Here is a 14,530-nt window from a genome sequence, read left to right as displayed (position 1 = left end):
AGCAGGGACGCCAGGACTCTGCCAGCATTTGGTTCCTGGAAGAGGCCGCCGCAGTGATGCACCGACCCGTTACCCCTGTTACCGGTAGCGGAGCCCGCAGCGTCTGTGGGGGAGGACCCAGACCTGGGGTCCCCAGGCCTCACCTTTGTCACCACCCTGCCACCGGCCCCGGCAGTCCGCCCGGCCGCGACGGAGAGGACGACGGCTCCGGCAGTCCGCCCGGCCGCAACGGCAGCGAAGTACCGGTCCCGTTGACCGATCTGGAGCCGTTCCTGGACTGGGGTCAAGGGGTGCTGCCCACTTCCTAGGGGCAGCACCAAGGCTAGGTTATTTGGGTGGGTGACTGAAGGACCCGTTGCCGTTATTAAAAGTGTTTAATGTTTGATATGCCTCCCGTTGTGGGATGATGTTAGTATCCTTGTATTGTTGTTTTTTTTTCCTATCTTTTGCAGTTTAAAAGAAAAATAAAACCGGTGATGGACGGGCAGCCCGAGGACGGTCTGCATTTTGCTAAGGGTGAATGTGTCGCCCTGGACAAGCCAGGGTACACAGGTAACAACACACACACACACCCCCACCCCCAGCAGTTCACAGCAGACATCCCCAAAGTGACCTGCCACCCAGTTGGTGGAACCGCAGGTAGCCGGGGCTGGGCAGTGGCCCCCCGGTACTGAATCGGGGAGACAGCTGGAAACCAGAGAGCAGGAAGAGTGTGCAAGGAGGTGAAGGAAAGAACTTACACTAACAGGGGATATTAGCAGTGCAACCGTCCGAGGGACCCGTCCAACCAGCCGTTTGTTTACCGAGAACTGTGTCGTGTTTACTGGCTGAGTGAGTACCTCCGTGCCGTGCGGCACAGCGCTACCCCTGCGCCCCTGCACCTCCGCAGGCCCCCTACCCGCCTGCCCACCATTCCAACATCCCATCACTGGGCCCCGGGATCACCAACCCCTACCCACGGAGGGGCAACACAACAACTGGCTGCTCCATACCATCACTCCCGGGATTCCCCAGCCAGAGCAGCGGTGGTGTACATCCCTTCACCACAACCGTGGGTGGCGTCACGGACAATCCACAATCCCCACACCCAAAACCCCCCTTTCACTCATGGGCGAGGAGCGCCGCTAGAGTCCCCGGGATCCGGCCCATCGCTCGAGCCACCGAGCAGCAGCAGGCCGCAGCAGCCGCGGCAGCCGGACCCGAGCAGTAGGGAGAGCGCGGCGTCCCCTCCTCCGCCCGCGACAGCAGATCCAGAGATATTAAGGAGCTTGCTATTAATGGGAGGAAGATCTCTATTTTCCCTGATTTTTCTATGGAGGTACAACGTAAAAGGGCGCAATTTATTGAGATTAAACAACGCCTGCGCGGATTACAAGTGCCATACTCCATGATGTATCCTGCTAGACTGCGAATTGCGGTGAATGGAGAGACTCACTTTTTTGATACGGCGGAAGCAGCACTGTCTTGGCTGGATATTAATGAGAGGTCGATGAGGAGGAAGATTACTTGAAGATCACACTTTCTACCACCAGGTGCTGCTGTTTCTTTTTGTCTGAGACGCTATGCTGATATAATTACTACAGATCATTTCATTTTGGATCCAGGGCAGGAGATGACCGGTTCACTGTGGACCCTTCTCCCTGCATGGACTCTGGGCGAGTTTTCTAGCCCTGATTCTCTCTGAGAGAAATGTGCAAGTTACACTTGTTTTTGAGGGCGGGGGCGCTGTACACTGGTGTGCAGGGCTGTATTTCCCTCCTTCTTTTTTTCGTTTTATTGTTGTATTTTGCAATTAATATGTGGGGTGTGGTGTACCTCAGTCGTGTCGCTCAAGCTAATGCTAACAGGAATTGGTGGAGATTGCCTCTCTCCTCCAGGAATGGAGTATGCTCCGGTTTATTATTTATTAACCTGCTCTTATGGCGACATCACTTAATATTGTAGCATGGAATGTTAGAGGGCTTGGGGATGCGAATAAAAGGTGTGCTATATTTACTCATTTGCAAAAGTTTCTCCTGGCTATTCTATGTTTATATGACCCACATGGTAAGAGATAATGTTCATTGGCTGAGGAAGGGATGGATCACACATGAATATCATTCCACATACTCGACCCATGTACGGGGTGTCAGTGTGTTGGTGCACAAATCCATCCCGTTCTCATGTACCAAATCAGTGGTTGACCCTGGGGGCAGATTTGTTTGTTTACTTTGCACGCTGCATGGTATACAATTTATTCTGGTTGCGGTATACATCCCTCCACCGTACTCAGTCGAACCAGTAAAAAGAATCTTGTCTGTTTTAGACTCCTTCCCCCTTGCGCCGACTCTTTTGATAGATTTTAACACATATTTACATCCTTATCTAGATAAGCTACATTCAGGGAACATAGAGGACGCAGCCTCAACTTCATTTGCTAGAATGCTGACAGAGCTGGGTTTGGTAGACCTTTGGCACGTCCAAAACCCCACATCCAAACAGTTTTCCTGCTACTCTAGCTCCCACCACACTATGTCACAGATAGACCTGGCTATTGGGAACACACTTATGATCTCATATGTACAAACGGTGGCCTATTTACCTAGAAGCGTATCTGATCACTCACCACTCCATGTTACACTTTCATGGGGAAACCCCCTCACCCTGTCTAGGCCTATCTGGAAACTTAATCCCTTCTGAATCCAGCTTATAGGGGGATCTTTACATGATACTATTTTAGAATATTTCCAACTTAATGAGTGCTCCGCACTATCACATATAGTCTGGGACTCTATGAAAGCCGTGGTGAGGGGCATCTATATCAGAGAAATATACATACGTAAAAACCAAAACAGACGCTACACCCAAAGTCTGATTCAGGAAGTATCTGTTGCGGAGGCTGCGGTGGTGCTCAACCCGACAGAGGAAACTAAAAACACTCTAGAGAAGGCACAAATGTCACTCAAAGAAAATCTCCTGTCGGCAGCAGCAAATAAACGTTACTTCCTCAAGCAGAAATATTTCATAGAGGGGGAGGGAGTAGGGCATCTACTAGCCACGGTCATTAGGGCGCAGGAAGGATCTTCATATATAAATAGGCTGAAGACAGAGTCGGGTGATCTTGTAACGGAAAGTGAGGATATAGTGAGGGAGATACAGAAGTATTCTATGCGGCTATACACATCAGACTGTGACCTTACGGAGACTGAGATTGAGCAATATTTGGATGCTCTCTCTCTCCCCACACTGCCCGACAAAGAAAGGGATTTGTTGGATCGAGACATCCTGTTGGAAGAATTGGAGGAAGCGCTTGGCCAGATGCAAAATTAAAAAGCTCCGGGAACGGATGGCCTGCCTGGCGAGTTTTATAAAACTTATGCACCCTTACTGCTACCTAAACTACTTAAAGTATTTGAAGACGCTGAAAGGCAGAGGGTCCTCCCGCCTTCTATGAGGGAAGCTTTAACAGTCTTAATCTTAAAACCCGGAAAAGATCCAGAGATCCCGGACTCGTACCGCCCAATCTCTCTACTACCAACAGATGTTAAATTACTGGCCAAGGTGCTCGCCAATAGGATGTCCCGAGTCATCTCATCTATTATACAGAATGATCAAACAGGATTTATTCCATGTAGAGCCACATCTATGAATCTTAGAAAATTATACTTAGGGATTCAGCATAGTTCTGAGAAGCCAGGGGAAAGGGCAATTTTGTCCTTAGACGCCGCTAAGGCGTTCAATAGCTTAGAATGGGGGTATTTGTGGGCGGTACTTCGGAAAATGGGTTTTGGACACAGATTTATAAATTGGGTGAAGCATATGACGCACCGGTGGCGAAGGTTAGGGCTAATGGCAGGGTCTCTGAGTCTTTTCCTCTCGGAAGAGGTACTAGACAGGGGTGCCCGCTCTCGCCCTTGGCAGTTGCAATACGGAAGTCCAGGGAGATAACGGGATTTAGGTGTAGAGCAGTGGAGCAGAAAATATCATTATGTGCGGATGACCTACTTTTATATTTAGACAGGGTACATTCCTCGATTTTGCCGGCAATGGGTATCATTCAAGAATTTGGACGGAGGTCTGGCCTTCGGATTAATTGGTCCAAATCGGCTTTAATGCCGATAGACCCTCTCCCGGTGGATTTCTCGGACTTGCAGATACCGGTTCCTGTAGTCCGAGAGTTTAAGTATCTGGGAGTAACTGTTAGCCCAAATCCGAAGGATTTCCAGGCCCTAAATCTGGAACACCTGTTGCAGCGGTTCAGAGCAAAGGTACACACCTGGTGTCGCTTGCCGCTATCAAATATCAGTAGATCCAACTTAATCAAAATGGTAATGATGCCACAATTACTATACCTTATACATAATTCTCCAGTGTGGATACGTAGGGAATTTTTTGCAAAAATTAATACATTATTCCGGGAACTTATCTGGAAGAAAAAACAGGCTAGGATTCGACTGGAAGTGCTACAGTGGGAAAAGGAGGAGGGAGGACTGGCGGTACCAAACCCATATATATACTATATAGCCTCCCAGATGCAACATCTTCGGGGTTGGGGCAAAGAAGGAGCGTATGATAATAGTGGTGATATAGTGCGAGAGGGATCGGTATGGAAATATACGGGTTGCCAGTTGGATGTGAGACAAAGACAGATAAATGGGGCACAATATCCCATGTTGGCTATGATATTTCGGGTATGGGACAGAGGCAAGTTTCTTTTGAAGATAAATGGGCCTACGGAGTTCTGGCCACTGTGGCGGAACCCGGATTTGCCAGAAATTAAAAAATTAGTGGGGTTCAGAGAATGGAAAGATAAAGGGATCCATTTAGTGTCACAAGTACTACAAAATAATATTCTTAAGAGTTTTGAGCAATTGAGAGCGGAGTTTCACCTTCCACATGTCTTCTTTTATCAGTATTTACAGCTGAGGCACGCACTGGAAAGACAGGGGAGGACAAATCCGGTGACAGTGACACATAATCAAACATTACATATGCTACTTACATCTGAGTCCTCTAAAGCCCTTATTTCTGAACTATACAAAAGATTACTACCTGCCCATCTGGAAGCGCACCCACTGACTGTTAAAAGTAAATGGGAACGGGACGTTGGTCCCCTGATGGAAGACCAGTGGTCCGACATTCTAGAACAGGTCCCTAAACTGGCGGTCCCTGAGTGCCAAAGGCTTTCTCGAATATATCTCATCCACAGGGTATATAAAACTCCCAGCCTATTATTCAGGATGGGACTTAGACCAAATGCACAATGTGTTAGGTGTGGACAGGATGATGCCCATTTGATGCATGTTATGTGGGAGTGTGGACACATTGGTGATTTCTTGAAACAAACCCTGGGACTCATAGACCAAATATATCATATCACAATACAGTCGTCACCTCGTTTATGTTTGTTGAGTCTGTGGGAGGGAGGAGTAGACCCGGACTCTCCAACAGCCCTGGAAATAGCCCGTATCCTGTATCAAGCAAGGAAGATACTGGCATACCATTGGTTAGATCCTCTACCACCAACATCACCAGAGCTTAAAAATAAATTAAATAATGTCATTAGATTGGAAAGGGGAGTTTATTTAAAGAGAAAAATACTTAGAAAGTTTTACAAAATCTGGCAGCCATGGATGGAGTGGCCGGGTCTCCCTCTGGGGCACTGGTGCAGGATGCAATGTTGGACCAGTTACTGTTGTGCTTGCAGTGAATGGAACGTTTGGGGAGTAAAAGTTAAAACTAGTGTTTTACGTGGCGGAGGGGATTTTGAGCGGCGCTGTGGGAGGGGCCGGAAGGGTGTGATTGATGACTAAACGGGGAGAGAGAGGCAAGCGGGTATGGAAATATGATGCGGAGCGACACGGCTGATGGAGGAGACTTTTCTATGAGACTAAGGTATTATTGCATAATTTAAACTTTTGTTTATCTGTGGAGCCATGTTGTTTGTAGGCTCAATTTATATAACTAATCTAAGAATCTTTTTTTTCTTTTTTTTTATATACAGAGGAAGAACCTGATTTATAGACAACATATGTTTTTTTCAATGTACGCTTTTACTAGTTATATAAGATGCAATATATTTTCTCTGTATTTATTCTTAGTTGTTTAATAAAAAAGATCTGATTTAAAAAAAACCATCTGACTGCAAAACAGATCATAATCTCAGAGCAAAGACCAGCGGGTCCTGATGTTAGAATAGCAGAATACCAGACTGTTCTGCTGCAGTTTTTCTCCTATGTGTTTCCTAAATCTGTCACCACCTCTTTTCTCGTTCAGTGGATAATCATAGAACACCAAGGGAAACATAAGAAAGACGGCGAAACGAGCATTGGGAGCATCCCTGGGGTCCCTGGAATGTACTACTTACTCTTATGCTGACTTACAATGATGTTTTTGTAGTTTATATCCCATCACTATACAAGGTTACTCCATATGGGACATACTCTTATCCCCTATATGGTCTCTATCTGCACCACCTATTAGGCAACTTATACTAATATAGATATTTGCACTTTGCACTTTTGTTATATGAATTTACAACTTATACAGGATAGTAAATTATACATTAGTTCTCTCCATATTTGAATAGCCTTTTCTTTGTAGCTTTTGTGGGGTCATAACTGGTCAATATAGTATTTATTTAAATTATAGCACTCTCTACTTATTTATTGAACTATTTAATCATGACATGAAGTAGACCGTATTCTCTATATGAATTTGTAAAAGTTCGGATACGCGCGGTTTCAAAGTTGCCCGGGTGCCAGATCCGGACCCGGGATTCCGGGTGTTTGATCAGGCACTCGAGAAAATAAAAAAAAATCATAAGGAAAAATAAAGAAAATAAGAATGAAGCAAGCGCTTCATACTTACCCAGGCTCTGGCCCGGCTGTACGCTGCTCCCGCGCTGGTGTACACTGCTCCTGTGGCCTCCCTGGGCCGCTCATTTCATATGCACGGCTTTCCCTGCCCACCAGCCGGCCTGGCCTCTGTGATTGGTTGCAGGCAGACGCAACCCCAGCCTGTGGGACGGTGTCTGCCTGCAGTCATTGCTCATCACGGCTCATTCAGTCTCTGGAGCTAACAGCGGGCAGTCTTGTTCTATGGCCGCTCGCTGTGAGATTCAGATGTAGGAGAGCTGGAATCGTCGTGGGACCTCATGTGGATTACGTCAGACCTGCAGGGTGTTGGGGGTTAATGAAGTGGTGAAGGAAGGTGGGTTTTTGTATTTTTTTCCCAAATAAAGGATTTTTTCAGTGTTTGTTTACTTTCATTTACAGATTAATCATGCGGGTGTCTCATAAACGGCTGCCATCATTAGTCTAGGGTTTAGTAGCAGCTGTGGGCTGTTAATAGCCCCTCATTACACAGATTGCCACTGCACCAGGGCATTCAGAAAGAGCTAAGTAAAGCGCCAGGATTGTCACATGTATTGGATGCGACAATCCTGGGCGGCTGGGGGCTGATATTTTCAGGCTGGGTCTCTCCAGCCTGAGAATACCAGCCCCCTGCTGTGTGGCTTTATCTTGGCTAGGTATCAAAATTGGGGAGGACCACACAACCTTTTTTTTTTTTAATTATTTTTGCCACGGTTTTCTGTCAGAAGGTGCACTTTTGGTGCACCAGATTTCATCACCAAATGTGCGTCCCTTGGTTCCAAATATGCAAAGAAACCTTTTTTATGCCAGGAGGTGAAAATTTGGTGCTGAAATCTGGTGCAGATTATTTCAGTACCAAATGTGCACCTTCTGGCAGAAAACTGGGGCAAAAAAATTCGTAAAAAAATGTTATTTTTTTTTTCCCCCAGGAAGTGTATATTGGGTGCAGGAATATGGTGTAAAAATGTCATCACTAAATTTGCATCCTTTAGCCCGAAAATGCAAAAAAAAAAAACATTTGTTTTTTTTTTTCTACCAGGAGGTGCAAATTTGGTGCTGAAATCTGGTGCAGACAATTTCAGCACCAAATGTGCACCTCCTGGCAAAAAATGCGTCAAAAACGCATTTTTTGCCAGGAGGTGTAGAATGTGTGCAGGAATATGGTGTAAAAATGTCATCACCAAATCTGCATCTCTTGGCAAAAAAAACTGCAGCTTTCTGCCAGGAGATGCAGGTCTGTGAATTCAGGTTACCTGCGATCACAGGTGAAATACCGTGGAAACTTCCAGCTGTAACCGCAAATGACCTGAGTGACGTCACCGCTCATTGCTCAGCTTATTCATTCTCTTCACTCACAGCAGGCGGTCCTGTTCTATGGCTACTCGCTGTGACTTGGATGTATTTGGGCTGAATCGCCGTGGGATGTCATGTGGATTACTTCGGACTTGCAGGGAGTTGAGGTTAATAAAGTGGTGAAAGAGGATATGTTTTTGTATTTTATTCCAAATAAGGGATTTTTTCTGTGTTTGTGTACTTTTACTTACAGATTAGTGATGGGAGTGTCATAGACGCTGCCATCATTAATCTAGGGTTTAATAGCAGCTGTGCGCTGTTATTAACCCCTTATTACCCAGATTGCCACCACACCAGGGCGTTCAGGAAGAGCTGGTAAAGCACCAGGCTTGTCACATCTAATGGATGCAACGATTCCGGGCGGCTTCTGGCTGATATTTTTAGGCTGGGGAGCGCCCAATAACCATGGGTCTCCCCAGTCTGAGAATACAAGCCCCCAGATGTGGGGCTTTATCTTGGCTGGGTATCAAAATTGGAGGGACCGCACGTCGTTTTCTTAAATTATTTAAATAAAAAAAAAAAAAAAAAAAAAAACACATCCTCTTCTTTTAACACTAGAAGTCCCAGAAATTTCAAGCTCCCCCCTGAAGTCCCGAAAGAGGGTCAAATGACTGATGATAGTTCTATTCAGCTTAACTAGAAACTAAATGGCTAAACTCAATGGAAAACAACAACCTCCTGTTGTGCGACAGTAATGGCCTTAATTACAGAACAAAAGACTTTGAATATAGGATGTTAGCTAAAATCCTTCAGGTAATTCGACCCGTCTCTGGGTTCCAAAGGTGGAAATGTTAAATGACCCCTCTCTGGGACTTCTACTGTTAATACACAGCCAAGATAAACACAGGCTGGAGCTTTAGCTGTGGGCTTAATCTGTGTTGAGTATCAGAATACCGGGGTAGCCTGCACCAATTGTTTTTTTGGGGTTTTTTTATACCACGATACTGATGGTAGATGCTAGAGTGTATAGGCCCCTTCCAGGTATGACGTTATTTCAACACGCCCCCTATCACGTTAGGAGTATGTTCAAAGTGCCGTCTGATGTTTCCAGCCAGAAGAAACATTCTTTTTCTAACTCCACGTGGGCATGTAGGTGTTTATAGAAATGGGGGTCTGGGGATGAGACCCCAGATGGGGGGTTGCAGGAGGAGCAAATCCCCCCCTGCATGATTATGATAGACGAGAGGAAACAACACCACGCCCACTAACGAAGCCAGTCACGCCCACTAACCTGGACGGACCCATACATTCTAGGCTCATCATAGATGCTAGAGTGTATGGGCTCCTTTAGTTACACTGCTTTCCCACCCACCGGCTGTCTTGGCGCCTGTGACTGGATGCAGTCAGCTGACAGGGTCGGAGTATGTCTGACTGTGTGTCTGACCCAGGCAGTGAATGCGAGGCTTGGGAGCAGCGTACAGCCATGCCGGAGCCTTGGTAAGTCCACCACGCGCGCTTTCATGCCTCTATCCATTCTCCCAAAAATTTTAAACTGTGGATTCTGCTTCCCATCCCATAGACTTATATGGGTGCAGATTCTGGACTGGATCCGGATTTTTTTTTTTTTAAGAAGAGAGCAGCACCCGCTGTTCCCGTTTTTTTGTGAGTTCGCCCCAACTCTAGTCACACATTCACCTACATCTAGGAGAGGATCAACACTTCTGTATGAACAAGCTGCAGCTTTCTATTTTACTTTTGTATCCACTTCTAGATTTTACAGCAGAAACCTGAGCTGACTCCAGTTGCTGCTGTTTAGCCACTTAGATGCTGCTGCAATAGTTAAATGGAGTGCTGAACGGTTACTGTAGACGCTGGGGCCTATTAACGGTCTCATCACCATTATTTTTTACTCCTGTTAGTTTCTTCATATTTCCCTCATCAAAAAAATAATAAAATAGTTAAAGGGAATCTCAAAAGGTTTTATCAACAGGAGATTATCAGGATTAGGTGCCATGTGCCAGGCAATCCAGCAAACCACTTTCCCACCATTGATTGGCCGTGTACATAGGAAGCTGCCAATGAGGGATATGGGTGGAGTTATATACAGCTCAGCATTGAAAGCACTGCTATATCTAGTGCAGAGACTGCTCCAAGCAGCCCAGTAAGTGATAGGTTATTGGAATTAGCCTAATTCACACCTACATCATGCTGCTCTCAAATTACATAGCAAAAAGCTGCTAATGAATTATGTCGCGGGCGGCGGGGCGCTGCGCTCGCTAACGCTCGGGTCCGGCGCTGCTGCTGCTCGGTGGCTCGAGCGGTGGGCCGGATCTGGGGACTCGAGTGGCACTCCTCGCCCGTGAGTGAAAAGGGGGTTGGTTTGTTTTGGGGATTTAGTCCGTGACGCCACCCACGGGTTGTGGTGAAGATGGGCACGACCGCTGCTGGTGACGGGGATCCCGGGAGCGATGGTAGGGAGCAGCTGGGATGTTGTTTTCCCCCTCCGTGGGTAGGGGGTTAGTGGTCCCAGGGCTCGATGGTGTGACGGGGAGGCTGGATGGCTGGGGTGCAGGGACAGCGCGGCGTGGTGCCGGATGGCACGGGTGTACTCACTCAGCAAGAGATGCACAAAGTCTCCGGTAAACCAAACGGCTGGATGAACGGGTCCCGCAGCCGGCTGCAGTGTCTCTCCCCGGAGAGGTGATGGCGGCTGTCTTTCCCTGCACCTTTGTGTACTGTCTTGACTACGATGTGTCCCCAACAGTAGTCCGCTCCCCGGTGGATGGATGCCGGAGGAGCCCGTTTGCCCGCAGGCGCTGGCCCTTGGGTCTCTAGCCTTTGGCAGTAGCTGTATAACCTCACGGTGCGGACGGTTGCCTTTAACGGGTATTTGGTTGTTAGGAAACCCCTGGGGTTCCTTTAACACTCGGATTTGACTGTTGACGGCGACTCCAAGCCTAATCGGGGTCCGATGGCCCTGTCTGTGTGTGCTGGCTTCACTTCGCTCCCCGGTCGGTACCGGCGGGCCACCGCCCGACCCCGGTCCTACGGTTCCGCGTTGATCCACCACTTCTGCAGACGGCCACCACCGTCTGCCAACCTTGTTGTCAGTGTCTGGGCCACAAACGCAGACACTCTCCACTTTACTCCTCTCACTTCAATCTCCTAAACTGTACTCTCACTTTTCCCGCCTCCAGGCCTGTGAACTCCTCGGTGGGTGGGGCCAATCGCTTGGCTCCGCCCCACCTGGTGTGGACATCAGACCCTGGAGAGGCAACAAGGGTTTTGTGTTTGGCTAATGTAACTGTCTAGGGGGGGTGGGGGTGTGTGTGTTACCTGTGACGACCTGGCTAGTCCAGGGCGCCACAATTACATAGTGAAGGAATTTGTCAGTAGGATTTCTCCTCCTTAGCAGTCTATATGTACATGTGTACCGCCCTGAGAGGGGCCCAGCCGCTTCCTCCGCTTGCTCGGGCCGAGCCGCTCGAGGTCCGGGCTCGGGTTGTCAGTTGCACGAGGGCCTCCGGACCAGAGGCCACGTCGCTCTGTTAGAGGGGAGAGGTAGTGGGGGTGGTGGTGATGGTGGGACGAGGCGCGCAGCCGGGGAGGGCCGCGCTGTCGTCTCACGGGTCGTGATGCCACCCACGGGTCGTGGTGACGGGGTGCACCACCGCTGCGGCTGAGGCGATGGCGGGCTCGTCCGGGATCGGTGTTGTGGCCGCAGCCGAGATGGTAGCCCCCTCCGTGGGTAGGGGCGGTGTGTCGGGTGGGCCCGGCTTGGGGGACTGCAAGCGCTGATGTTGTTGTCGGGGTGCAGGGTGCCGTGCCGCGGTGTAGTGTCATGCCCGGATGGCACTGGTGTACTCACGATTAATTTACACTCAGAGTCACTGGTAAACCAAAGTTCGGATGTGGTCGGTCCCGTGGCCGGCTGCTGATGTCCTCTGTGGGGTTGATGGTGGCCCCTTTTCCCGTGCACCTCTGGTTGTTGTGTTTTGGCTCCTCTGCCTGGGCAGTGGTAGCCCGCTCCCCGGCGTTGAGCTGCCAGAGGAGCCCTCGGTTGCCCGCAGGCGCTGGCCCGTCGGGTGTTTGGCCCTTGGCGCTGGCGCTCACCTGGTCTCGGTGAGCTTTTGCCTTCTTTCGGGACTTTGGGTGTGGATGAACCCGTGAGGTCCAGCCAGCAATCAGTCAATTTGCCTATACTCAGTGGCTTCTAAGCTAGGACGGGGTCTGAGTACCCGGTTTCTGGTGCTCCGGTACACGGTTGACTCCTCGGTTCAGGACCGGTGGGCTCCAACCCAGGCCCGGTCCTTACGGTTCCGCCGGTTGCTGTACTGGTACTCCTGCAGACGGCCACAACCGTCTGCCTGCCTGACGTTTTCCAAGGGACCCAGGCTCCAACCCGGGTCCCTGACACCTGCTCCACTACCACTCACTGTCACTGTACAAACTCATCTGCTTGAACTTCCTGCCTCAGGACAGTAGTCTCCTCGGTGGGCGTGTCTTTCCGCCTGACTCCGCCCACCTCGTGTGCTCTACTCGCCCTGAGGGAGGCATCAGGTCTCCCTTTCGGGTGACGTGTGTGTGACCTCACAGGGGGTGGGGGTGTGTGTGTATGTGGTAGGTGTTATTGCCTGTGACCCCTTGGGTCCAGGGTGTCACACATGCAGATCATAGAAAGCTGAGTAAAATGACACCTTGATATCTTCAATCCGATGGTTATTCTAGTGGAATCCACATTTTCCCAATATGCAAATAAGCTGTTAAGATCTATGGGCCGGACACAGATCTCCCTGAGAACCTGTACATCTCACAATAAACAGCCTGGACACTCAGCAGTTTCCACACACTGCGCTCTGCTCAATCCCTCCAAGAACCAGACACCGGTGAAATAATTCCCCAATTCTAGTAAAAAGCTAGAAAGTTGCATCTAATCAAACCCTGCAGAGCTTGGACCTAACCCTTTCCTTCCCAGCTTTCCTACATACTGTACCCCTCTACCGAAAGCCGAGGGCTGGGCACCATCTGCCAACCCACAGTGCCAACAGGGAGCCCCTTTACCAAAACTGATGTTGTGAGAGGGCGTGATAAGTTCTGCATTGCCCTCTCTGAGACTACCTTCCCGTGGACCTCAGGAATTCTACTGGGCTTTAAATTGACCTGAGCGGGAGACTCAGGTTTGATGACACAAGGGTGGCCCGGTAACACCAAGAACCTGTCCCTATTTTTGAGTATTTTTTGGCCATTCTGTGTTTGGGAAGGTGATAAATTTCCTGCTACTTTGACATCCCAAATGTTCGACCAATAAGCAAGGGGTTTGTAGCAGGTCTATCCTTTCAGGGTTTTAGTAGGTTGCTATAATATATGGAAAAGGGCTTCCTTTTGCCTGGTCGGTGGACTTTATAATTGACCTCTCCCACCTTTTCCCCCACCTTATGGGGTTGCAGCAACTGGGTAAGGATCCTATTTTCTAATGTGGGCACTAACACAAGTAACCAATCCCCACGTTTAAATTGGCTCACTCAATCCAAAGGTTTATGCTATTTGGATTTTGCCTCTTGGGCCTTGTGGGGGCGCTCTTTTAAAAGGGAATCACCACTTAAAATGTTCAATTTCCTCACGGGGCCAGCAATATTTTGTAGATACCTGTCCGTACCCCAAAAGGGTTCAATAATGTATGATTTGTGAATTATCTAGAAAGTGGAAAACAATGGATCACATATAACAGTATCACATTATTATCATCAATATTCTGTCTGAAAATGTGATAATACATCTAAGAGCCTCACCGGGGCGGTGATCTGTGGGAATCTCCTCGTTACTCCGCTGATCGCCCCTCACATTTCTCTCCGGAACAATAATAATGTGCAGATCTTTATCCGGATCCAAAAGCTGCAAAACAAAATATTGTAAAAGTCCCCGGGAATAATGGAGATAAGATCCGGACATGTGAGGTCTGTGGTCAGCTGTGATCCTGCCGTCTCCACCGCTATCATTACACAAGTATAAACATCTAATACTGGAGGAGAAAACAAGACTGAACACAAGGAGGTCACAGCCGTCTACACCTCATAGGGGGGATCTCCATCTACCTGAGGATCCTGTGGAGGAAGAGGAGGAGCGGGACATCTCTCTGGGGTCGTCCTCGTACTGGAGAGACCTGCAGGAGACACAGACAGGACGGACATCATTATTACATACAGATAATTATAGGCCGGGTGTATTCAGTCCTGTCTATTACCTGGTGATGTGCGGGGCTGGGGCTCCTCCATCATCACCTCCTTGTACCGCTCCTTGTGTCCTTCTAGATACTCCCACTCCTCCATGGAGAAATAGACGGTGACGTCCTGACACCTTATAGGAACCTGACAACACAATGATAC

At 48.6% G+C, this 14,530-nt stretch overlaps 1 protein-coding gene across 2 annotated transcripts in view; it reads right to left on the bottom strand.

Moving 5' to 3' along the window:
• The window catches only part of LOC142257197 (gastrula zinc finger protein XlCGF66.1-like), a 45,063-nt gene that overhangs the window by 5,931 nt on the left and 24,602 nt on the right, over positions 1-14,530 (bottom strand). For both annotated transcript variants that reach the window (XM_075329338.1, XM_075329329.1), the window contains exons 4-6: positions 14,389-14,512; positions 14,240-14,307; positions 13,937-14,039 (exon numbers count right to left, since the gene is read on the bottom strand). In XM_075329338.1, the coding sequence (XP_075185453.1) occupies positions 13,937-14,039; positions 14,240-14,307; positions 14,389-14,512 (295 nt within the window). The remainder of the gene's footprint in view (positions 1-13,936; positions 14,040-14,239; positions 14,308-14,388; positions 14,513-14,530) is intronic.

This window comes from Anomaloglossus baeobatrachus, chromosome 1, assembly GCF_048569485.1.
Source record: "Anomaloglossus baeobatrachus isolate aAnoBae1 chromosome 1, aAnoBae1.hap1, whole genome shotgun sequence".
NCBI classification, from domain to species: domain Eukaryota; kingdom Metazoa; phylum Chordata; class Amphibia; order Anura; family Aromobatidae; genus Anomaloglossus; species Anomaloglossus baeobatrachus.
The sequence above is the reverse complement of the archived record's forward strand: the minus strand, read 5'-3'. Positions and strand labels throughout refer to the sequence as shown.